At 40.7% G+C, this 23,475-nt stretch overlaps 1 protein-coding gene across 2 annotated transcripts; it reads left to right on the top strand.

Annotated features, from left to right (window-relative positions):
- The first annotated feature begins 105 nt into the window (after positions 1 to 105).
- Positions 106 to 23,475, top strand: TMEM120B (transmembrane protein 120B). 2 transcript variants are annotated; one of them, XM_090062212.1, is made up of 12 exons: positions 106 to 385; positions 6,353 to 6,471; positions 9,019 to 9,135; positions 10,618 to 10,677; positions 11,905 to 12,000; positions 13,177 to 13,266; positions 17,737 to 17,802; positions 18,737 to 18,798; positions 19,003 to 19,095; positions 19,827 to 19,891; positions 21,339 to 21,411; positions 22,629 to 23,475. In XM_090062212.1, exons 1-12 carry the CDS (start codon positions 230 to 232, stop codon positions 22,703 to 22,705), a joined length of 1,074 nt encoding a protein of 357 aa, XP_089918338.1. In that variant the 5' UTR covers positions 106 to 229; the 3' UTR covers positions 22,706 to 23,475. The 2 variants fall into 2 exon arrangements, with proteins under 2 accessions (XP_089918338.1, XP_089918337.1); XM_090062211.1 differs by having other exon boundaries at positions 107 to 385; positions 21,339 to 21,407.

Here is a 23,475-nt window from a genome sequence, read left to right as displayed (position 1 = left end):
GAGATCCTCGCTTCTACGAGGAGAGACTGAGGGGCCTGGATCTCTCCGGGTCTGTGCCCCCCACCACCCGAGAGGCCAGGTCTGATGCCGCCACGGTGACGTCAGCGCCTCGTGCGCCATCGCTGAGGCAGAAGCGGCCCGAGCCCAAGGGCAGCGGCGCGGACAAGGACGCCGCCCGCCCCACGCCCCACGCGTGCTCAGTGCCCGCCCCGGCCCCGGGCTTCGCGGGATGACGTCAGGTGCGCACGTGGCTCCCGGGCCAGCTGGGGGCTCGCGCCGCCGCCGCCGCCGCAGCTGCCCCGGCTGGGCCGGGCCGGGCCGGGCTCCCCGCACCATGCTGCTGCGGGAGTGGCAGGAGCTGGAGGCCGAGTTCCAGGAGCTGCAGGTGACGGCTCTGCCCGGCGGGGCGGGGCGGGGGGCTGCGGTCCCTTTGTGTCCCCGCTGCTCGGCGCAGGGCCGGGCTGCAGCACGAGCGGGGGATGCGTGGGAGCATGCCGCCCACCCCTCTGCCTTCCTCAGCCCAGCGGCTCTCGCTAAGCTCGCTGGTGGGGAGGGGGAGTGGGGTGTGCATTACAGGGCTGGCAAGGGAGCGGGGAGCCCCTGCGGGTTGCCTGGCATAGAAAGGTTTGATGCCCTGTTTCTTCTGGCCTCTGCCTCCTTTTATTCTTTTTTTTCCCCCCCTTTTTTTTTTCCTTCTCCGGCTGGGAAGTTACTGGAGAAAGTGAGAGGGTGCAGTATCGCTGCAATGTTTTGCTCATGAGCAGAGAAACTGAGTGGGTTGGGTCTGTTTTTTTTGGTTGTTTTTTTTTTTGTTTTTTGGCACCAGGGTATTTTAATTGTTATTTAGCTCTTGATCCTGCCCGTTGGCGTGGGAGGGCTAGTTGGTTCCTTAACAAGTTTGATGCCTAGCATCATGAATTGCCACTTCAGAGTGAAGAGTGTTTTTTTGCTTCTGGGGAAGTACTGTCTGGAGTGCGGCAGCCCTTCTGACAGCACCTGGGCAGAAATGTTGACGTGTGTGTTTGCTGGGCCAGGGCAAGGTGCGGTGGAATACCGATACTCTTCCAGATGCTGGTTCCCATTCTCATTCAGTGAGTGTGGAGTGTGTCACACCAGCGTAGTGCCTTGTACTTGGGAGAGGACCAGGTATTATCCTAGCTGGTGGTTTCTGGTGCTGTCTCCGGTCTACCACAGTTTCTTAGCACAGAAGGCTTTATTAGGCAGCATTCATCTTGTACGTACTCGGGGATGATCCTGCAGCAATAAAGTTGTCTTAAATTGCAGAAAGGCTTTTTGCTTTTTTGCATGGAAGAGAGACGGTGGGAATCCCATAGTATTTCTGGCTTGTCTTGGGGGCAGCTTTGGAATAATACTGTGATTAACCAGGGTTCTCATGATTTATATCCACGATGAGTCTCTGACAGAGATGGGCGCATGTGAAAGCGAGGAAGAAGTCTCCTTGGCTTTAAATGGCAATTAAGGAGCAAGCCTGGGTTGGTAGATGGTATGTAAAGTACATGTTTTGCTCCTGTGATGCTGCTGTAAATTATCCATGTATTTAGGTGGGGATGGTGAGGCAATATGTAATGTTAGGAAAATTATACTTCATGTTTCAGTATCTGCTTCCATACAGAAGATGGACAGCAAAGGGCACTTTATGCATTTGATACGGCTGATGCCCTGTATATCTGTCTCCTAAATGTAGCTACTGTATACCTTCAGCAGAAACCATCTCAGCAGAAACCAGGAAGTTTCAGGGAATAGCGTTAAATACCTTATCCTGCACTGCGAAAGATATGTAGAAAGCACAGCATTTATCCTGTGATATGTGATGGACTGTTTAGGGAACGCTTGCAAAATGTGCTGTGGTGCCCTATCTCAAGACTCAGGACCGTGCCTTTTATAAATGCGAAATACTACTTAATTTAAACATGACAGCAGCACTTAATCCCTTCCTTGTTATATAAAAATCCAGTGCCTTTAAATTGCCCCGTGGATTAAAAATGTAATATAAAAATATAGCTTTGTGTTCTCATATTGTTTAGGTGATTGACCTTTGAACTGTTAAGTGTAAGATGCACACAACTTTTGCAGTGTGCAGCGTGTAATCTTAAAATTGCATTTTTCAGTTCAGTTTGTCATCTTACTTAAAGTGGATTCACATAATACAACCTTGTATCACACTGTGAGAAGCTCCCACGGCCTGGTGGTTAGGACTGGGAGTCGGTTCTGCATTCATTACTAACTGCTATAGATTGCTATGATTTATTCTTGGTATTAAATATTGTGGTAGTGTCTACTCTAAAGGCACCAGCTGGAGTTGGGGCATCCTTGTGCTGGCTACTGTACAAACACACATCGTTTACCACATCTGTAAAATTATGATAATGATTATCTTAGAGATGTTGAGAACAATGGTTGGTCAAATGCATTGCAATCATCAGATAATACTGCTATAAAAGGACAAAATGTGATATCAATAACGATTACTGACATGTTTGTTATGCCCCATTATTGTCTTAGCCTAGAAGCTCAGTTTGTAATTGTACTTGCCAGTGCAGGAAGGACATATGTGTGTGGAAGTAACTGCTCTGTTCCAGTCATGGGAGCTACTTATAATTAATAACGAAGTGTGCATCAAGGAGAAGACTATATATTCTAAACAAATTAAACTGAATATTTTTTTTTCAGTTTTGCTACTTGTATTAAGCTAAACTCTCTTTGGATAATGAAAGGTACTTTGGTTTGAATATAAAGTTCTGACTAAACCCTCCATTGGTTGCAGTCTCTTGGATGCAGTCTGTTAGAGATGGGCTCTGTGTCACCCTTGAGGAACCCACCAGGAGATGTTGTCTTTCAAGGAAACGTTGCTGTGTTTTCTGTGCATGAAAACAGTGAAAGGTTTATTAAGAGCAAGAACTGTGTAGTGGTGAAAGCAAAGGGACTACACCAAAATCATGAAGTGGCTCTGTGTAGCATCTCTTATATCAGCCTTTGCCAACTGCGTGTGCTGCTTAAACTCTCCTCCAGGCTTTCATAATCTCACTTCATGATTACTGCTGCTTCCTTCTCTCAAGCCTCAACAAGCATAGCCTAATTCTGTTTTTCTGTCCAGTATCATCTGTTGTCTCTTTGTCATTTGGATTGTAAGCCCTCTAGGGCAGAGGCCATCTTTTGTCCTTGGTGCCTAGCAGGGTGACATCCTAGTCTGTGATAAGAGTCTCTGGGCATCATGATAATAAATGGATTCCTGGATCCTGTGATCTTCACTGCAGACTTTATGGGGAACCTTAAGTGAGTCAAGTCACTTAGATCTAAGTTTGCAACAACAAGTGTCTGGGGTACCTTAGTTTTTGAGGACCCAACTCTAAGACACTTTGAAGAAATCTGATAACTTTTTTTGTGTTTTGTTTCTTGTAAAGAAATCTAGAAAAGAGGTTCATTTAAGGTGCTGAAATCAGGAAATAAGGTGGTGAACCCAATGTTACTGGTTATTTTGCCTCCACTTTCCAGTCTGTAAATAGAAGACATGTAGTGAGTGTTTATAACCTGCTTTTGGTTGATTAACTCAATCCTCACTTCTGTTCAGCGTCTTTTGGATGTTGCATTCCCAAGCCACATCTCTCTCCTGGAGCCTTGAGGATTAGTTCTGGTACATAACACATGTTTTATATCCCACTCCTGCCTTGCAGTGCTTCTAGGCCTTCCTATTCCTCTTTGTAGCATAGCCACCCATTATCTCTGCCTACATGGGCCTTTTTGCATCTCTGGAACAAGTCCCATAGTGAGAGACTCTGAAGATGTTTGTGTATGTGTTAGGCACAGAAATATATCTATTGCAATATTCAAGCTTCTTTTACAGACATGAGCTTCATGTTTTTTAATGAAAATAAGCTTCATGACTTGCCATTTGTGTACATGTATGTATGTACCAGTGTAAGTAACCAAATTATGGTATGTTTCTATGTGTAGGAAGGACAGATTTCACTGCAACTGTTAAGCTTTAACATGCTGTTCTATATTAGTCACAAAAATAACTTGGGTTACTATTTTAACTAACCAAATAGAGAGGGAAACAACTTCTGTTTATACAAATGGCCAATCATTGAGGCCATGACTTACAAACTCAAGGAAACCTGCAGTGTTTGCACACCTGCAGAATTAGGGAGCTTCATGTGGGAACTTTCTGATGAAACTTAAGCCATTAAGTGCTTCTTATTGCCTACCCCAGAACTATGTACTAAAGTGAACCCTCCAGGAATGTATGTACTTGACCTTTTGGATTACTGTATTTTTGTTAATACAATAGAGTTGTGCACCTGCTGAGTTGTAAGTAGGTCCCTTTCGTACAATTTCCCAAGTTGTTTCTTAATCAATAATTTAACTGTCACATTTTGTTCTCTTGTGGACGTGGACGTGCCCAAGGCTGTAAAGAAGCTCTGAAACTCACAAGTTTTAAACTAACATGCTCAAGGCTTTGAAGAGTGATAATGAAGTCAAAGGGCACTATTTGTAACTGAAAATGGCTTTGAACACAGTTACAAACCCCAGCTTCCACAATGATTTAATGCCTGCAACGCAGAATTAGTTACAGTTGTGAGGTGTTCAAATGTATGTTTTTCAGCTTGTGTTGAAAATGTATTTCTTTTATTGACCTGGACCTAATCAACAAATGATGCATCATAACAAAACATGCTGCAGGCTTCTCCTGACTAATACACAGACGGGTTTGAGTCTTCTTTCTCTTTACCCTCATTAAAGGTAGTTCCATTGCACTGAAGGAGCAAAGCTGTCAGTGTTCAACATGGAGATCAAAGCTGGCCTTTAGTTCATCTCCTAGATATCTTAAGTCCTGCCATTGCATGCTTGACTGATTAAGGATCAAACCCTTGAACTGAATTCAGACTTGTAAGGGGAGATGAGAACACAAAAGATGAGTCTGAGCTTACTAGTTCTTTGCTAGTTTTGAGGGTTTCATGCAGCTGATGTACTTGCATTGCTGCCATCCAACACAGCACTAATGAAGGCTTCAGTAAATCAGGCCAGGTGATTTTTTGCCAGGATGACAGGGAGGGAGGGCTCTAGCCTGCTGGAGCAGGCAGAACATGTTACTCGTGCTCTCTTATGGCATCCACATGACAGTGAGGAATCCAGTCTTGATCTATGGACAGAATAGATGGTTTATGGTGTGTATCTTCAACGAAAAGAGGCTTTAACTTGCTCAGTGGCATTGTCATTGTCTTGTTTGGTTTAGCTTCAACCAGTTGCACTTCATCTATGAGTTGAACGTGTCCACATAGTGGGCCACTTCGTGGTTGTGATGCGGTTGAACATGGTGGAGGATCGGTAGTGGTGAAGCAGCTGTAGTATCTATGCTTTGAACGTTTCAGTGAGGATGAGGAAATGACCATGTTAGTCTGAAACCATGAGAAGCTGTGACGAACCCATCTTTTAAAGAGGGCCCTTGATACTGCATGGAGCGTTGACCTGTATCTCGTAACTAGAACGTGGTGAATTTGATTTCTGATCACTGAGATTGTGTTGAATTAGTAACAATGGTGAAGAGGTTTATATTTAAATAAGAGGATTTGGGGGGCTTTTTGCTTTTAAATTTCCAGGCTTTTCAAAACCTCCTTTTTCATGCTGCAGTGAAGCTGTGGCTCTTGATCTGTGATTTAACCAGTTGGTTCATAGCAACAGATTGGGATGAAAGGCAGGATTATGGCTTCAGTGTAGGATCAGACAGGAGGGGGGGAGCTTACTTTGAGTGGAAAAGCTCATTATGAAGTATAAATGACAAATGCAGACAACAGGAGAGAGTTATCTTTCCCTTCCTATAGGGCTATTTAAAATGAAATTCATACAGGCAACCTTTGCTTAATGCTGTTTTGCTATAACGCTCATTTTTAAATTGATACCTGATTTCACTTAGCGCTCAGCGAGTTGCGTTATAATGCTCGTGGTTGTTAAAAACAATTGTGGTTGCCATCTTGAGTTGCCAAATCCTTTTGGCTCAGTTTTTCAGGAACCAATTAAGGATGCTAAGCAGGGTTGTCTGTAATTGCTTAGACTTGGCACTTCCATGACATAGGTATTCTAAGAACTTTGCTCAAATAAAAATTAATTAATGATCAATGGAGCATTTATCTGCCTCTGAAAAATGCCTGCCTGCTTGAAACTGGTAGAGGGTCAGGTCAGAAGGAGCCAGAGAGCAGTTTGGGCATCACTGCCTCCTGGAACAAGAGGGTTATTTTTGTGTGTCCCCTTGCTCCCCCCAGTTTTTCTCCAAAGGTTTTTCTGGATTAGATATTGCATCACTATTTTTCTGCCAACCATATCTGTTCCCTTACAGGAAACTCACAAGGTCTATAGGCAGAAACTGGAAGAACTTAATAACCTGCAGACGGCATGCAGCAGCTCCATACATAAACAGAAGAGGAAATTAAAAGACTTGAAATATAGCCTTCAGCGGTAATGGCACGCTCTTGGGTGGGAGGGTTCTCCATATTGAGTTGCTGAAATGTCTATGTATTTGTTGTTTCAAATGCAGGATATGTCCTGTTCAGTTGTTTTGCTGGATGTTAGTCTTGAATCCCCAGAAAAGCAAAGAGCCTCATCTTACCACAGCTGCTTAATGTGTGTTTAAATTAACTGGCATCAGCATCCAGCCAAGGAAAGGGAGACATAAAAAAAGGCCCCCTGGACCCTCTAGTGTTAACCTTGGAAGCCAATACAGAGCTGCTCCCTTTGTAGAGCTTGCCTTAATCATCCTGTCACCTGGTGTGCTATCAGGCAGATGAAGCCTCAGTCCTTTAAAGTACAGTGAAAGTTGCATCAAATCACTGTCAGTCATATGGTTGCATCCAAAGGCAGAATTCAACCTTCAGCAGTGCTTGATTACTCATCTCCCATCAGTGACCGCAGAAGTTATAAACTTAATCCACTCTGTGCTGGGCTAAAGACATTGCCCTCTAGTGTCTTTCAAATGTGAAATTGAGAAGGGTGGAAGTAGGAGCCTCTTTCAGACATCAGAGGCTGCTACTTCCACCCTTCTCGGTTTCACAGTACTTGGTAAAACTGCAATTTTGGCTGTAAATGGTTGGCTCTGACAAACCACACGCAGCCTAGTAATGTTGTAAGCTCCCAAATTATAACTGCAAAGCTGTGTTCTTGTTAAAATTGCAGAACAGGTATTATGATTCAGAGCTAAATCTCTTCCATTGCTTCTTGGGGAGTTTTTTAAAACTACATCATGTCTTGGAGGAAGATTAATATTGTACCTGGTAACCTGGGACTCAATAATTGCTTTTGGATCCCACTAGAGCTGTAATATTTTTATCAGTTAACATTGACTTTCTAGTTCATCAACTGTATTTTCTGGTGTTTACTATCTGTGATGGATCTCCTGTAAAGAGTATAGCCCTGATTAGCTTCCTGCCACATCTCTGTTCTTTAGAGAGCAGACAAGGAAGAATTGTTGCATCTGTGATATGATGGATGGACTTCAAGTCATCTTCCAGCATCTGATTTATTTATTTTTTTAGAATTCCTTGACATGACCTGATTTATCGTTGTACTGTTTCAGCGCTCAGGTGGTAAAGGTTGAAGGTAGAACTCCATACTTCCTCTTGTCAGAAAACTGCATTTCCCTCTTTGTTTTGAGCTCTGGGATGCTGCTCCCCTACCTCAGTCACAGAGGTTACCAGAGTAACCTCTCTTCAAAGCTGGAAACAAACTAAAAATCCCTAGAAGGGCTTTCTTGCTTTTTGCATAGTTTGAAGATTGACGCTTATCCTCCCTAAGATCTGCCTTTAGTTTGCCTTTGGAATAGGAAGGTAAAGATGGTGAGCTTCCTTTTGATAATCTGCTGTTGTGTCCAGTACTGCAGTATTTCAGCACGTGTGATGTATGTTCCTCCTATCCCTCGGGTTCCCACTGTTGAAGGAAATATGAATTTTGTATGCTAAGAAGTAATACGATTGAGGTTAGGGCCACAAAACAATTGCTGCAAAAGCCCTCCTGTTGCTTTAATATTGCCTGTATTCAGCACTGCTTACACTGGCACCACCTGCTGTGTCCAAAACTCTTGATTTCAGAGGACACACAGCAGGAAGAGCAGATCAGGAGGTCCCTTTTCCCCGCCTTTCTCCATCTAACCTACTATTAATTGTGCTGGGACTAAATTGATCTCTAGGATTTAAATGAGTTTGACGTCCTTTCACTTGTGCCTCCGTAGGATGCATGATGTCAGTTTTTTAAAGGCTAGACAGTGTGCTTTTGTCTTCAGAGTGCCTTTCACGCGGAGCTTGTAGTTTGGATGGGAATTTTTTTTTAAATTTAAAAGGGCACTTGTCAGTATAGAACTTGTAAAAGCAAGCTAATTTTAAACATCTGCAGAATTGTTTTACATGGTTTAGAAAACAAAGTGGGTGGGGGGCAAGTTCCTTTTGAAAAGTGACAGCATTGGCCAGTATCTTTTGGGATACAAACACTGCAGCATCCTACTTCCTCGTAAAGAAAGAAAAGGTGAAACTACTTAAATACAGGCTGTAACCTAAAGTGAAATACACTTGCTAGTTTGTTGTTTAATTTAATTTTCAAGCTGAGCATTATTATTGGAGTAAAGCAACAGACTAAATGGAGAGGTAAACATATAGTTAACATGGAAATGGTTCTTCATTGTTCAGCTGATGCTATTAAAGCACTGGGGAAGCTACCCCCCCCCCCCAAAAAAAAAAAAAAAAAGTGTATGCATTTTAAAATGGCAAGGTTCTTTGGGTAGATGTCATATCTTTTATTAGACCAACTAAATAGTTGGAAAAAAGTTCTTCACAAGCTTTTGGACACAAACACCCTTCTTCAGGCATAGGGAGACTCTGCTGGTGTTATATGTTCTCCGAGGTAGAAAAGAAGCTAATTTACAACATTTAGGTTTGTGAAAATGCGTTTTAAGATGGCATTAGCTCCTTTCCACACGTGTGTAAAAAAGAAAAAAAAAGTGATTTTTGTGTTTTGCAGATGCAAACGGGCAGCTAGTCCTGAAGAATCTGACCTCATCCAGCAAATAAATACCCAAATTAAAGAGAGGCAAAATGTTTTCTTTGATATGGAAGCCTATTTGCCAAAGAAAAATGGGTATGTATTTTCTAGCAATTATTTTTTGAAACAAGAAAACTGATCTAAAGGCTCATAACAGTTTAGTTCCCAAAGCAGTGTAACGTGTCTAAGAAATCCATGTATGATTTTATTTTCCATAACCATAAACTCCTAGCTGAGTTGCCACTTTAGCAAGTAGTGTCTGCCATTGCCTCATTTTGTGCGAAACCCACATTTTAAAGTATATTTAAACTTTCTGTGCTCATGCCCAGATTTTTATTTTAAAGCCAAAAATGTGATTCCTGAAGAGCTGCTAGTCTGCACTGGGGGATGAAAATACATTCCAGTTGTACATATGGAATATCCATAACTATTTTCAAAAGGGACATTTTTGAAAAGGAAAAAGATACATGCTCAAAACCACAAGGGCATCTCCCTTGCACGCTCTTTGTGGTCTTCCTGTTCGTACACGATCCTCAAAGATGTTTGAATTATTTTTAGAAAAAATCTGAAGTGCCCAACATGTAATTTTAAATACTTCAGAGAGTAAATTAGATGCACATTTTTTAAACTTGTTCAACTAATTTTACATTTGCACTGTACCTGTCAGTGCAGAAGTGATGTTAATATAAACACAACAAAACCTGCCAGTCTGGCCTGAAGCGAGTCGTGAGCATTTCCTTCCATCCTCCAAAGTTGACGTCTTTCATAAAACAGGACTGGGACGCTGAAGATACGGATCCATCCTCCAGCTGTTTTCAGATCTATCCCCTACTTCCTGTGTGAACTTACTTTCTGAATGTTGGTTTTCCTCTCTTTAAGGAGGGCATAGTAATGCTTCATTTCCTAGCAAGTTTTGAGGTTCAGTTTTTTAATATCTCTAAGGTGCTTTGGATTCAGGGTGTTGCAGAACTGCAAAGAATGGAAGTGCAAGGTAAGATGAACCAAACAGTAACAGAAATTGCAGAGGATCTGATGAGTGACCGTATCTACTTTAAAGAGGGGCTGCAGTGGAGAAGCAGCGGTTGTTCAGAAGTATGTTTAATGTGGATGTGAAAGGAGCTGTGCTGGGGCTGAGGCTTTGCTAATCTGTACCGTCATTATTTGGAATATTCACATAAACACTCCCACCACTTCTCTGTTTGGGACTAAGAGATTTGTCTGCAGCTCCTTCTCTCAACTGTAGTATTTTATTGTCTTAATGATATTGGGATGCAGTCACAAATTGGTTTTTTGGTTTTTTTTGCAGATGTAACTTGTATATTAAAGTCTGTTTCACTTCCACCCCCAGGAGCATGTATCTGATTTTAACTGATTTCTTAGAGGCCTCCCACCAGGAACTTCTTACCTGAATTACTCATTTAAGTATTGACTCATTTTAAAAATACTAATACTGTGGATCAATCTGAAGAGTGATTGATGTGTATTCCCAGTGAGCCTTCAGCATTTTAAATTAGCATCTGTGGTTTTCTCTTGGTTGCTGTAATTAGCCAATCTGTCTTCTGGTTGTTTATCTTTCAGTTTGTACTTAAATCTGGTGCTGGGAAATGTGAATGTAACTCTTCTGAGTAATCAGGCAAAGTAAGTATTCTTTTGTTGTTGTTTTTTCCCAGTTAGTAAAAGACATATTGAAGTCCAGTTTAATTGGAAGAGCAGAGATGTCTTGGTTGTACAGGGTGCTGGTGGATTTTCCATCCATATTCCAATTTGTTCAAGATTTTGGACCAAATTTGTCAATGGTGTGACTCCATTGAGGTCAGCCTCACCACTTGTCAGGAATCAACTGGTTTAAAAATGTTTGTGAGGTTTTTGGGGATTTTTTTTTTGCTTATTTTAACAATACAAAGGGGCTTCCGTTCTGGTTTTACCATAAAATGGCATTGTAAGGCTCCAGGTACATTGAGTATCAGTAGCTTCTGGAATACATTTGGTCGGTTTGTAAGTGTGGGGGGGAAAAATAGTTGCGGGTTTGGTTGTTTTTGTTGTTGTTGTTTTTTTAACTGCCAGCCCTGAAACTGGCCCTTGGGAACTTAGAGCCCAGCTGGGTTTGGTCTGGCTTCTGCATGTCAGTCAGTAAAATAAGGCTCTGCATATGGGATATTTCTTTCGGTTAAACCTCCATAGCCACACTGTCTTCACATCACTGTGAGGGTTGAGCCCCTGTTGTCGTGCATATGGTTGCACAGGCATTATCGAGCATAGACTGAGGCCTCACTGGAAAATCTCATTTTGCCTTTGAGTAAAACTTTGATATAGGTTAGCAGTTATACCACCATAACTCATTTAAGCTTGTTCTGCCACAGTTAGTCTACTTGTAAAATTAATAATTTATTTACCTATGCTGAGATTTAAATTAATTCAGTGTATGAAAAGACTTTTCTGTCAGGTTTACTATGTCAGTAAGGGTCTTATGTCCACTGTACTGTGCTTCCATTCCTTTAGTGGTAGAAGAATTAAACCTTGTGGCCATTTTCTATGTGTGTGTGGTGCTTTTTTGTGGAGCGAGGAGGCAAGGGAAAACTGGGTGAGGAAGGCATAATCTTCAGGAACATTTTAAAACCAGTTGGCTGTTTCCCAGCTTACATGTTATCATCCAAGATTTAAAAAACCCAGTAATATTAGAGGCCTTCCAGTTTGTACAAAGACAATTTCTGTGTACTGTAAGTGTGTATGGCGTGCTTATAGATAAAACAAGGTCATTTCACCTGTAGAAATGTAAATCAGCTTGCAGTATTTGTCCTGGATATAATTTTAATTTGTTAATGTTAGAAATATTAATGCTTTTGCATTATTGCAATGTCACTCCAGGTTTGCCTACAAAGATGAATATGAGAAATTCAAACTTTATTTGACAATAATCTTGTTACTTGGTGCTGTAGCATGCAGGTTTATTCTTCATTACAGGTAAGATGGTATTCTGCTTTCTAACTAAGCTCTTTTACTGAAAATGCAATGGATCCCAACTATTCAGAATTAGTCCCTTTGCAACTTAGTAGCACAAGGTTAATAAGTAGACAGCAGTGTTTAATTCTCTATTTTAAGAGATACTATCAAGTAAAAAATCATGAGACTGAGTCCTGCAAAAAAAAAGAGACTTATTAAGTCCTATTTACATAAATAGGACTATTTATGCGAATAAAATAATTTGTTTGCACTTACTAATTGAATTGTTTTAATCCTTTGTTGCAAGTAACAGCTGAGATTTGATTTTTTTTCCTTCAATTTTAGTGTATTTCCTCATTATTCCCCTCTTCTTCATTTTGCTCAGTTATGACAGTAATGGGCTAATTAGTTTTGCTTTCTTTGTGAGCATCATAGAAGAGTGTTTGCTTAAAAAAAGACTAATATTTGAGTAGTGAAGTTTAAAAACATGACAACAATATCTCTTGGCCCCTATAGCACTTCCTGGTGATTCTTAAAAAAAACCTAACTTGGTTGACCCTTGTGTTCGCTTTGCTTTTAACTTTGCCATTAATGCAGGATCACCTGCTGAGAAAAAAATTGCACACGTTCCATGCAACATGCAAACACTGTTGGGTGTCTCTTGGCTTCCCAGACTTGAGGATGTCAAAAATAAAGGATTTTCCAGACCTTTAAAATTAAGTATGATGCTCTTTTGCCTTTTAGTTGATTGGATTTAGAAAGATTTAATGGAATCTCCTTGCTGAATTAACTTGGAAACACCTGTGCAAATTGGATCAGCTATTTCTTCTGTGGTGCAGATGCTTCTTCAAAAGGAATTAATGTCATCTCTCTCTGCCTGCTTCTCTGCCTGGAATCCCAGCTCTTTTAGCGCATTGCCCTTCCCCAGAATTATGGACTTTTAAACCCCTTTTTTCCCCCCTCGCCTGCCCTAGATTTATGTGACTTGTTGGTTTGAATAAAGGCACAGGGGGGCTTTTCAGCAAGTTTACTTCTGTGATCCTGCCTAAAGACTTGTGTGACTAGGGTCTTTCTTTCTGTCATGACACAAGAACTAGTTTTCATTTATATTTTTACTTGAGAGAGGGAGAACAATAGTGCTGAAATGGGTGTTTATAATGAATCATTCTTTTCTTACTCTCCTGCCTTTTTTCAAAGGGTGACAGATGAAGTATTTAACTTTTTGTTGGTATGGTATTACTGCACATTGACGATAAGGGAAAGTATTCTCATCAGTAATGGATCAAGGTATGATAAGATGTTTCAAAGTAAATCAAACCCTACGATTCACTTGGTGGGAGGTGGGGGAAGGGGCAGGGGGAACCATCCCTCAGTCAGTTTGGTATTAGAATTGCAATCCATTTGTGATTTAAAAATCCAGCTGAACTGGGTCTTTTGGATCTGATTTTTGTACATTAATTTTCAAATGCTGGGAAGTGTGCTTTGGTCCTTTCCTTCAAAATGCTGAAGGCTTTTTTATTAGCAACAAGCTAATCAAAGGGGCAGCACAGATAATGAATGCAGAGGAGGTTTTTCACAAATTCAATAGATTAACAATCCAAATATAGAATAATGTTTCACCCTTCTGTTAATAGCTCCCCACACGTTTTAACTCAGTTTTAAGGTAACACTACAGTAAGCTTTGCTATAGTTGCAGATCATCCATGCCCTTGATTCCATCCCCCTGGAATTAGCTTCAGACTCCCTCTCCCACAGACAAAATATGTATGTTATTAAGCTGAAGCTTATCTTGCTCTTAGTCATAAGGCTGAGAAGACTGGTTATGTAATTTTTCAGGATGCTTATATTTTTTGGAATTGCAGTATTACCTTTTGTACTTCAAATTAGTTGTACAAACCCTGATTTTTTGCTAAAAAGGATGATGTATAAAAAAGCTTGACCCAGAAGTGAAAAGAAAGGCATATGTTATTGATTTATATGCTTGAACTAGCCATGGTATATATTACAGTTAGTTCAAGCATATAAATCAATAATGTATGTCTTTCTTTTCACTTCCGGGTGAAGCTTATACCACATACCTAAAAACATTTGCTTAAACTACAACATCATTAGATATTAAAAGAGGATATCCACTCTAGTATTGTACTTCTATGTTAATACCAGTGATATTATTAAATGCTGCTGATTCGCTATAATATTCAAGTTGCATTTGGTAGGTAAAATATACAATCTTTTCCATCTTTCAGTTATATTACTTAGGCATCTGACAGCACTTTTTTATACCCAGTTTTCCCGTTTCCCTACAGAGAGAATCTGTACCTTTCTTGAAGAGATTTTTATATGGAAAAAGAATGGAAGAACAGAAAAAAAATGTAGATTTTACTTTAATAAAAAAATTGATTTTAGAGGAGGCGTCATCAGAAATAGATACATAAACCAAACTAGTACAACTCTGCCAGTCAACATAAACCAAGGTGACCGTGGGTTTTTTTAGATCAAGTCCTGTAACTGTAGCACTCCTAGGGGACAGACTTCCTGACCAAACAGATCCTTTCCCTTTTATCTTTGGCAGCACTGAGACTGGGGAATCCAACTGGAGAAGCCTGGGCTAATTCCTACAGCATTCTCAGGAAATGTTACTGTTAGTGGCATTGGACTTGGCCTCTCACATTCCCCCTCTTTCTGGCTGGAAATGCAGTGATAAAGAGACTCAGTTCCTAACAAAAGATGGGGAGATGGGACTTTTTCCTCATGCTGTTGTTTAAGTCCTGTGTGTATGTCACTAGAGACCTGTAACAAATGCTACAACATGCTGCACGAGCATATGGTTTTAGCAATGATTAAACTTGAGTATGATTTCAGGAGCCTCCTCTCCCAGCATCTTGGTAGTCATCCAAATCACTGCTTAAAAAAGAAGGAAGGTAACTAAAGATGGTAACAGGCTTGTTGCGTCTAATTCTTTGTGCTCACCAGTTGGAAACATGGTGCAATTCTCACTCCTGACTGAAAGCAGCATCTGCTCATTGTTGCTTATGAAAACCAGCGTGACGCCTGTGTGGTCTAAGTTGCTTCACATCCACTATAAATGGGTTCATGCTAGGGGAGGAGAAAAGATAGTGGTGCAAGACCCACAATGCGTAATGCAGATTGTAAATCTAACACATGCGCACACACACACACACACACACACACACCTGCTGTTGCAAATCCTGTGGCAGCAGATTGCCCAGTTTCCTGTTTTATTAGTTCCCCTCATTTGGCTTGGCGGCCACACTTTGAACAAGCAGCATTTACTTTAAGATCATGTACTCCTCCTTGCCCAGTAAACACCACTCTGAGACCCATATAACTATGAACTCCTATTTAATTGAACATAATAAATGACTAGGCCAGGCACTAAAGTGGTGATGGTGGTCGGAGTCCTGTGTTGACAGCCTGCTGCACATCTAATTAAGCACTAATGATTGAGGTGCCTTTTGGTTACTATAGGTTTAACAACAAGCTTGGAGCAGTTGACAACTAATTATCTCAACTAGGCATTATCCTCAAGAAAAGCCCCCTAGGGAGGATGTTTCCCCTGTGATATGCTCAACAGGGAGTCACAAGGAACCTCATTATGTGTGGTGGTTGGGAGTGTGGGGTGTTGCATGGGTGCAGCATTCAAAGAAATCAAAGCAGGCATTCTGGAATAACAAGGTGGTCCAGAGACTCTCAAGAGTGCATCCTGGTCATACTCCTTCATTACTGGTGCAACTACTGCTTTGTGACTTGGAATTGCAGGCTTGAACCCTGCTACAGATACAAGATGAACAATTGTAGGAGTAAGGGGTCTTGAAAACTTCACCCGTATAAGCAAGAGATTTGCTTCTAATTCCCAGGCAAGCTGGTCAATTGACTGGTAAAATGTTGTCAATTGGCCAGTCAGTTGACAGCATAATTTTTTTGACTGGTGAAAGATCAGTCAAATATTATAGGAAAGCTTTGTGCCCAGGTCCTGGGCAGCCTGCAGCCAAGTGCTCGGTGTGGAATGGGGAAGGTGCCACCCCAACCATCACTTTTACTGGGTGTGAGCAGGGGAGGAGGGAAGAGCACTCCTCCTCTGTGATGGCCAGAGACGCAATATTATCTGACTGTATTTGGCAATTTTTGACCAATAGTTGACCAGTCAATTGGTCAAATTTTATTTGACAAGTCTAATGCACAACCCTAGGAATTCCACTTCATGCAAGTGATTCTCTTGGGCACCAGTGATGATGTCAAATGATTTGTAGTTAACTGACACATCAGTGCTAGAAGGGCTGTATTGCAGCATGCTCCTGTACCTCAGTGGGTGGTCCCCATTCTTGTGACTGGGCATCAGTTGTTGGGTCCCACATGTTCCTAAACCACCTGGGTGTGAGTAGAGTGTATAGTTTGTTGATAGCATCTTGGCAGCTGCTGTCAGTAATATTATCTAATGTTACTTTGACAGCTGCTTTCCTCCTATGGTAAATAGTCACTCTGCATGTAAAATGCTTCCAGCCCCAACTCCTATACAGAGTTAGTGCACGTGGGGCGTTCTGTGTGTTGCAAACAGTGCTGCTGCTTAGAGCAATAGGAGCTTAGTCCTGTATTTATTCCTCCTCCTGGTGGAAACATGGCATTGCCCCTGGAGGGGTGCTCTTGTAATGCGCTACACATGTCCCCAGAGACTTTGGGAAGATGGACCTGTCTGCCACGTCACTTCCTTTTGCTAACTCCTCATGAGTTCCCTTCTTGCATTTTTGATGCATTCAGTAGAGTTTCAATAAGAAAACAAGATGGGGGAGTTCTGGCTCTATTACATCGTAGCTTTTTCTGCTGCTAGTAGTTGCATGCTAGCTGAGGAAGATCGAGTGTAAATTAAGCTCCCTTAACAGGACATTGTGAAGCTTGATATTCGTGAAGTGCTTTGAAAAGGACAAGGACTGTATGGAGGCCCTGTACTCCATTAGAAGTGCAGTTGCTGCATGTGGTAAATGGAAAAGCAAAAATAACCTAAACCAAAGTTTAATGTAGTCTTAACCAGCTCCCCATGCAACTCAAATGAGATGAGGCTTTTGCTGTCTGTGATGGGGAGCATTCTCTGGCTTGCTTTCTACCTTTTATTCCATTTATTCTGCTCCCACAAGCTTCTGGGGAACCTCCTGATAATCCTCTGGAGAGGAGGATGTGGCTTTCTTGAGAGCCTTTCAGAACTGCTCTGGACACTGGTCAGTCCACGGGTCTGTGGAAACGTATTGTAGGCCAAGAGGACTTGTTGCTTCTAATCCTTGAGTGGAAGGTTGTTCCTGCTGGGACTGGGTCAGGGAGGAGTGCGCCTGGTACTTGTTTGGTGAGTGAATAGGTGTGAGGTCTGCTATTGCTTGCCATCAGGTTGACTTATAGCTGTGAACTGCGGAAACAAAAGCTATGGTTATTTTTTTGCCTTCCAGCAGCATCTTATAACATGGAATTAGTTTGGAAGTGGGAGTTTTATGACTTCTCTGCCTTGTAAGGTGTTCCTCTTGGTCAGACTCGCTCTCTACATGCTAGAAGAATGATATTGCCTGTAGTCTCAGGTCAGAAATCACTCTCAGGATATGTGACCAGACCAAACTATTTGAGTTCAGTTTGCTCAGGCTGAAAATGTTCATCACGTCATGCCAGACCCTAGAGCCACTGTCCATTTCAGTGTTAGAAGAGTCATTTTAAAATTAAGATGTACCTCCCTCTGCTAATAACTTTGTTTGTTTTCAGGATTAAGGGCTGGTGGGTGTCTCATCATTATGTTTCCACATTTCTATCTGGAGTGATGTTAACATGGTGAGTTTTCTTTTTAACCTGATTTTTTTTCTTGGGGGAGTGGGGAGGACGACCCTCAGCCCCAAGTGATCTGTTTTAAACTGTCAGATGAGGCAGTCTGAAGGGGCCTGGTGCAAAGGTCTGTACTGGCACAGGATGGAAGCTTTGAACCTTTTATGCGCTTTTTCCTGACATGTCAGTTTGCCTGATAAACATGATGTTACAGGAGAGTTCACATTTGCCTTAAATAAGAAACCAAACCGTAGCAGCTGTACCAGTAAACTGTCTTTGTTGCCCATTTCCTGCTGTGTAGAAAGTGTTAAGAAATTTGTGAGAAAATAAGCAAATTAATGCCTTTATATAGACGGTGAATGGCATGAGCTGAATTTATATTTAGAACCCTTTTCACTTGGTTTATAATCTGGGTTCAGCAAAGTGAAAGTAACCTTCACACGGATGCTTTGTAGTGAGTTTAATTTTTATCTCCTGCTTTTTGAAACTTCTGCAGTGTTATCTTTCTTAATAAAGAAACCTTGGTTTAAGTTCTCTCATTTCTTACATGAAAATTTAATATAAAGATCTTTCCACTTACTTTAGGCACCATACAGCTTAATTAAAAATCAGACACAGAACTGCTCTGATTTGACTAATAGATAGAGACGGCATTTTAAGGTATCACCTAGGAATGGCTGATGACATGAATTGCCTACAACCCAGAACCGGAACTGGGATGTCTGGATATTACTGACGTCATAAGCTTTGCCATATACTCAGGTGTAAGTTAAGATTTGTACCCTATTAGCTGTTTTTGTTCTCCAGTATGCATATGCTCTGCTTGCTTTTAGCACTCATGGGCTCACACTTGACTGAAAGAAAGGGAAAGCCCCCTATGCTAATGATCTCTTAAACTAATACAGCATGTGTGTGTTTTTTGTTTTTTTTTTTGCTCTCGTAGGCCAGATGGACTCATGTATCAAATGTTTCGCAATCAATTTTTAGCATTTTCAATTTTTCAAAGTAAGTATATCTTTTTTTGCCAATGCTTAGAATTGGAGGCTTCTTCCATATTAGTGTTGTGTGCCTAGAGGAACCTGAATATTAATCTAAGTTAACTGATAATTTTATTAATTCTTCTTGGTGTTTGTGCTGAAGTAGCTAGTTCAACTTGATTTTTTTCCCTTGCTCCCAATGCACGAAAGGACTCGTTGTCTTATTTTCCAGGCTGTGTTCAGTTCCTACAATATTATTACCAAAGTGGCTGCCTTTATAGACTTCGTGCGTTAGGGGAAAGAAACCACTTGGATCTTACAGTAGGTGAGGTTTTCGTAATATTTAACTTGCAAGTACCTGTTTTTGGGGGGTTGTATTTAGCAGCTGATTGATTTGAAGCCTTATATCCCTCTTTTTCCTCCCCCCCCACCTTTTTTCCTGTTAACTCTGGGAGTGGATCAAAACCTTTGTAGCGTCATTCCAGTACCAGCCTCTTTCCTGTCTATCTTAATCTGACTCTGTAGGTGCAAGTGGTATAGATGTTTTATGACGTAAACTGGAAACATTCTAGTTTTACATAGTTTTTAATACCGAGCCTTGTCTGTGTTGCATTTACACAGAATGCAAAATTCCATGCTTTGAAAATTTGCAATCTGAAGATGCAACAAGCGATGATACAAGATGGTGCTGGAAGGTGATAGGTCAGAAGAGAGTTAAACCAAACTTAAGTTCCCTTCTCTCTTTCCCACCACAACTTTTGTCACAGTCTTTTCTAATATTAATTTTGTCCTCCATCTTCTTTTCCAGTTTAGGCTGAAGTGCAGCAGGGGGTGGTTGGCAGGACTTGATAGTCTCTGCTGGGTTGGAGTTTAGATTTCAGGGTTAAAATCAAGCCTAGGTGGGATATTGCTTCTGGAGAGTAATTCCAGGTATGCAGGGGTTGGGGTGATTGTTATTTATAAACAAGAATAGTTTTAGTTATTGTTAATAGCTTGGTTCCTCTGTGTAGGTGTGTATTGGCCCTTAAGCTCACATCCTCTCTTGTGTGTTTACAGAAGGATTTCAGTCTTGGATGTGGCGAGGGCTGACGTTTCTCCTTCCCTTCCTGTTCTTTGGGCATGTGAGTTGCACAAAGTACCTGCTGCATCTTACACTGTTACATGTGTACCCAAAGTGACAATCCGTGCTGTACCACTAGGATACTAGACATTGTCTTAGATCACAGTGCGCATAGTAACTGCATCCCAGAACTGAAAATAGTGTCCCTTGCAGAAAGATGCTGCAAAATGGTTGAAATTAAGACAACAAAATGTAGCCCAGATTATTCCAGAATCTGTAGTCACTAGAATTTGCTTTCCTTTCCTTTTGTAATGAGGATACATCTAGTTGATCTGTGTTTGAGATTACAGCTCTTCTTTCCTGTCAGAGAAGTTTGGCCTTGATGATGGTTCTAGCAATTAAAATAAACAGGATACTTCTTGTGGTTGTCCAGTAAGGCTTTCTTATTAGAAGGCTGTCAGTTCTACAGATGAATCCTGCTCACAGTCCTCCACAACCCATAACTTTCTTAGGACAAATTGGTCTAACTTTTTTCTTTCTGTTGTGGTTGCCTTTTAATTTGGACCTGCATTTAGGAATGAGAGTATTTTATTCTCTTTGTCAGGGGCAGGGATATATTTGATCAATGACGATTGATTGCATTTTGTAGTATAGGCTTAGATACAATAATTTTAAGTGCTTTAGTTTCATAACCATGCCCAGCTCCTCCGCCACCTAAATTTCTGCCCTCGTTTTCCCCACAGCTACCTATGCTTCCCAAATGCTACCCTTCTGAATACCTCGGGTATTCTCTCAGATTGCCTTTCTTGCTCTCCATCATGCATGAAGCTCCATTCCTTTCTTTGAGTATTAGCTAGATCCTCCTGCTTTTGCTGAATCTTTAGGGATTTTCCACAGAGCTTTTAAGTCAAGTGTGTGATTTAAATTTAATAAATATAAGGTCCATTCCACGTTGTGACTTGGACTGTCATCTAGTATCTGGTATGTTAAATGTTTGACTAGGATTTTCTTTGTTTAACTGTAGCCTCAGTCCTGCAGCCTTTACTCGCTTGAGTAATCTCTGTGAAATCTAAATCGAGCACTAGGCTCCCTGGGACAGAATAGTGTCCTGTCCCACTAGTCCCAGTTGACTGTACAGCAGGCACCACACACTACATGCTACACATTAGTTAAGATGATACAGCCTTCCAGATACCAAATTCTGATTAAGAAAAAGAACTAAAACTTAAGATTTTTTTCCTCTTCTAGACAAAATTACAGATGGAAAATCTATCCAGGATGAATTGATCATTCTTTATTTTTGTTGGTTTAATGGTTGATCGTAATTAACTGGGAACTAATTTCTACAGCCAATTTAAACTTTTAAAATACTTGTCTCTTTCTAAATGATGCTTAGATTTCCCCTGTTGTATTAACATTTGCTAATTTACAGTAGCTTGAAACTGTTTAAGCCTGAAATGCTTGTTTTTTAAATTTTTAATTAAATTGTTTCTCTTCCTTTTTTTCAGTTTTGGCAGCTGTATAACGCAGTCACACTTTTTGGACTTTCTAGGCATAAGGAATGCAAAGAATGGCAGGTGGGTGTTTGGAATCAAAATGTCACCTCTGTTTACAAGAGACAAGAATAATGGTTTCTAAGTCTGTTAACAGAAAGTAACATTTGTTGGAGTGAGTGCCCTAGTATCTGATATAAATTAATAACAAAAAGATATAAAAAAAGGAGACAGTGTCCATTTTATGATTGTATCTTTAAGGATTCCCATGACATTTTGTCCATGGTGCATCATTGCTGACATTGTGTACGTATTCTCTGGCATTCACATACTTGTATTGATCCAAATGAATCTGGAAGGGTGATGGGGGAGACTTTCTGGAGCTTGCCCAACAGTGGAGGGAATCTGGTGTGCTTTTCACAGCTAGCCCAATGCTCATTAGCTCTCTGTAGCATTCAGCTTTGTTTCCAGCTGTAAGGGAACAAACATTCTCCAGGATAAACTTCCTATTGTTGCATTATATGTGTAGCTTGTGTCTTATATGAATGGATGTTTCTCCATATGCTAACATATGGAATTAAATATAGATCTGGCATAAGCAACTGCACTGACTTTTTAGAACAGTTGTAGTATCCCAAGGCTGGACGTACTTTGAAAATAACCTTCACACCAATGTAACTAACTGCTTAATGTCAAAGGCAGTGAAGTCCCCTTTAAATAATCATGATTAAAATATACGCTTGTTAGTAGAGCATGCCTTTGTGCCATGGGTTCTTTATGTACCTTGGACCAGGATCTTCTTCCCTCATGTTCCTGTCACTGCTAACAGAATCAATATTTGTTCTATCACATCAGACCAGATATTTATGTGATTCTGAAATGTTTTTTCCCTCTGCTAATCCACCTAATCAGTTGTGCAGCCAGGTAAGTGATGATGGGATGACAGACTGAACAGTCTTTGCCAATTTCTCTAAGGATCAGAGTACAACATAAGCCATGAGAACTGGTTACCTCCTTTTTATTTACTTAACCAACGTTTGTCTCAGTTAGAAATGGGACACTAGAAAGCCGAGCTTTTATCCTATTGCATGGAGAAAATAATCTCACTTGACAGAGCTCATATTCAAAGGAATAGGTGTTACCTTGCACAAAATTTATACATTTATAGTGGCAGATTCAAATTGAGACTTTGTCAAATGATGCTTTGTCAGAACCACCAGTATTAAAGTGTGTGTAAGATTTTTCTGCTCTCAGAATATCTTTCTATAAGAGATGATCACTGTTTTATCCTTTTTCCTCCCCCAGGTTTTTGTCCTGGCTCTTACGTTTCTGCTGCTTTTTCTTGGAAACTTCCTTACTACTTTAAAGGTTGTGCACACTAAACTTCAGAAAAACAAAGGCAAAATGAAGAAACTGTGAAACTGGCAGGGATGGACAGTCAGATTTGGATTCTCATCTGCCTACTCCTACTGGTGTGTTTTTTTTTCAGACCGGACCATTTAAACTGCAGCTATATTGCAAACAAACCTTGGAAAGAATCCTGTTGGTGTTATGATAAGAACATGAACTCTCCCAGCACAGCCTGCTGTACAGTATTATGCAAGCACTGCTCTCCGATCTGCAGTCCTACTATTTATGTATATTTAATACAGAACATTTTTGCTTTTTGTTTTGTTTTGTTTGTGTGTATACAGCAGCATGCACCTGCCAGAAGAAATATAAGTATTGGGAGAAAGTGATGTCTACTGTAATTCCATTTCTCATAATGATCTTCCTTTTTTTCCTGTCCTGTGCCATTTCTGGAGCCCCAGGTACTGCACTAGCAAAACTTTTAAATGCTTATGGTCAACCAGTAGAGCAGACCAGCTGCTGCCTTGAAAGCTTTCTGAAACACATTTTTCAGTGACATATGCCAACTCATGTGTACTGTGGAAAACCTTGGTGATCTCTGTACATCTTGCTGCTCTATACACTTTTAAAAAATTATTTAAGAAATAGAACAGAAACCCATTTATTTTTTAAGAAAATGAATGGCTTAAATTTTATGTTTTGTTACTGACTTTGTTTGGAGGGAAGACTGTTGATATTCATCCAGAGAGATCAGGTAATCTGTTCAACCCTGAAAAGGGCCCAAAATAAATAATAAAATACA

The sequence above is a fragment of the Crocodylus siamensis genome, chromosome 9, assembly GCF_052110815.1.
Source record: "Crocodylus siamensis isolate JL-2025a chromosome 9, ASM5211081v1, whole genome shotgun sequence".
NCBI classification, from domain to species: domain Eukaryota; kingdom Metazoa; phylum Chordata; order Crocodylia; family Crocodylidae; genus Crocodylus; species Crocodylus siamensis.
This window is presented reverse-complemented; position numbering and strand designations above follow the sequence as displayed.

Coding starts and splice junctions, on each gene's coding strand:
- TMEM120B (XM_090062211.1), top strand. CDS start 230: ATGACGTCAGGTGCGCACGTGGCTCCCGGGCCAGCTGGGGGCTCGCGC. Junction 17,803..18,736: donor TCTGGAGTGATGTTAACATG/GTGAGTTTTCTT, acceptor TTGCTCTCGTAG/GCCAGATGGACTCATGTATC. Junction 19,096..19,826: donor CCACTTGGATCTTACAGTAG/GTGAGGTTTTCG, acceptor GTGTGTTTACAG/AAGGATTTCAGTCTTGGATG.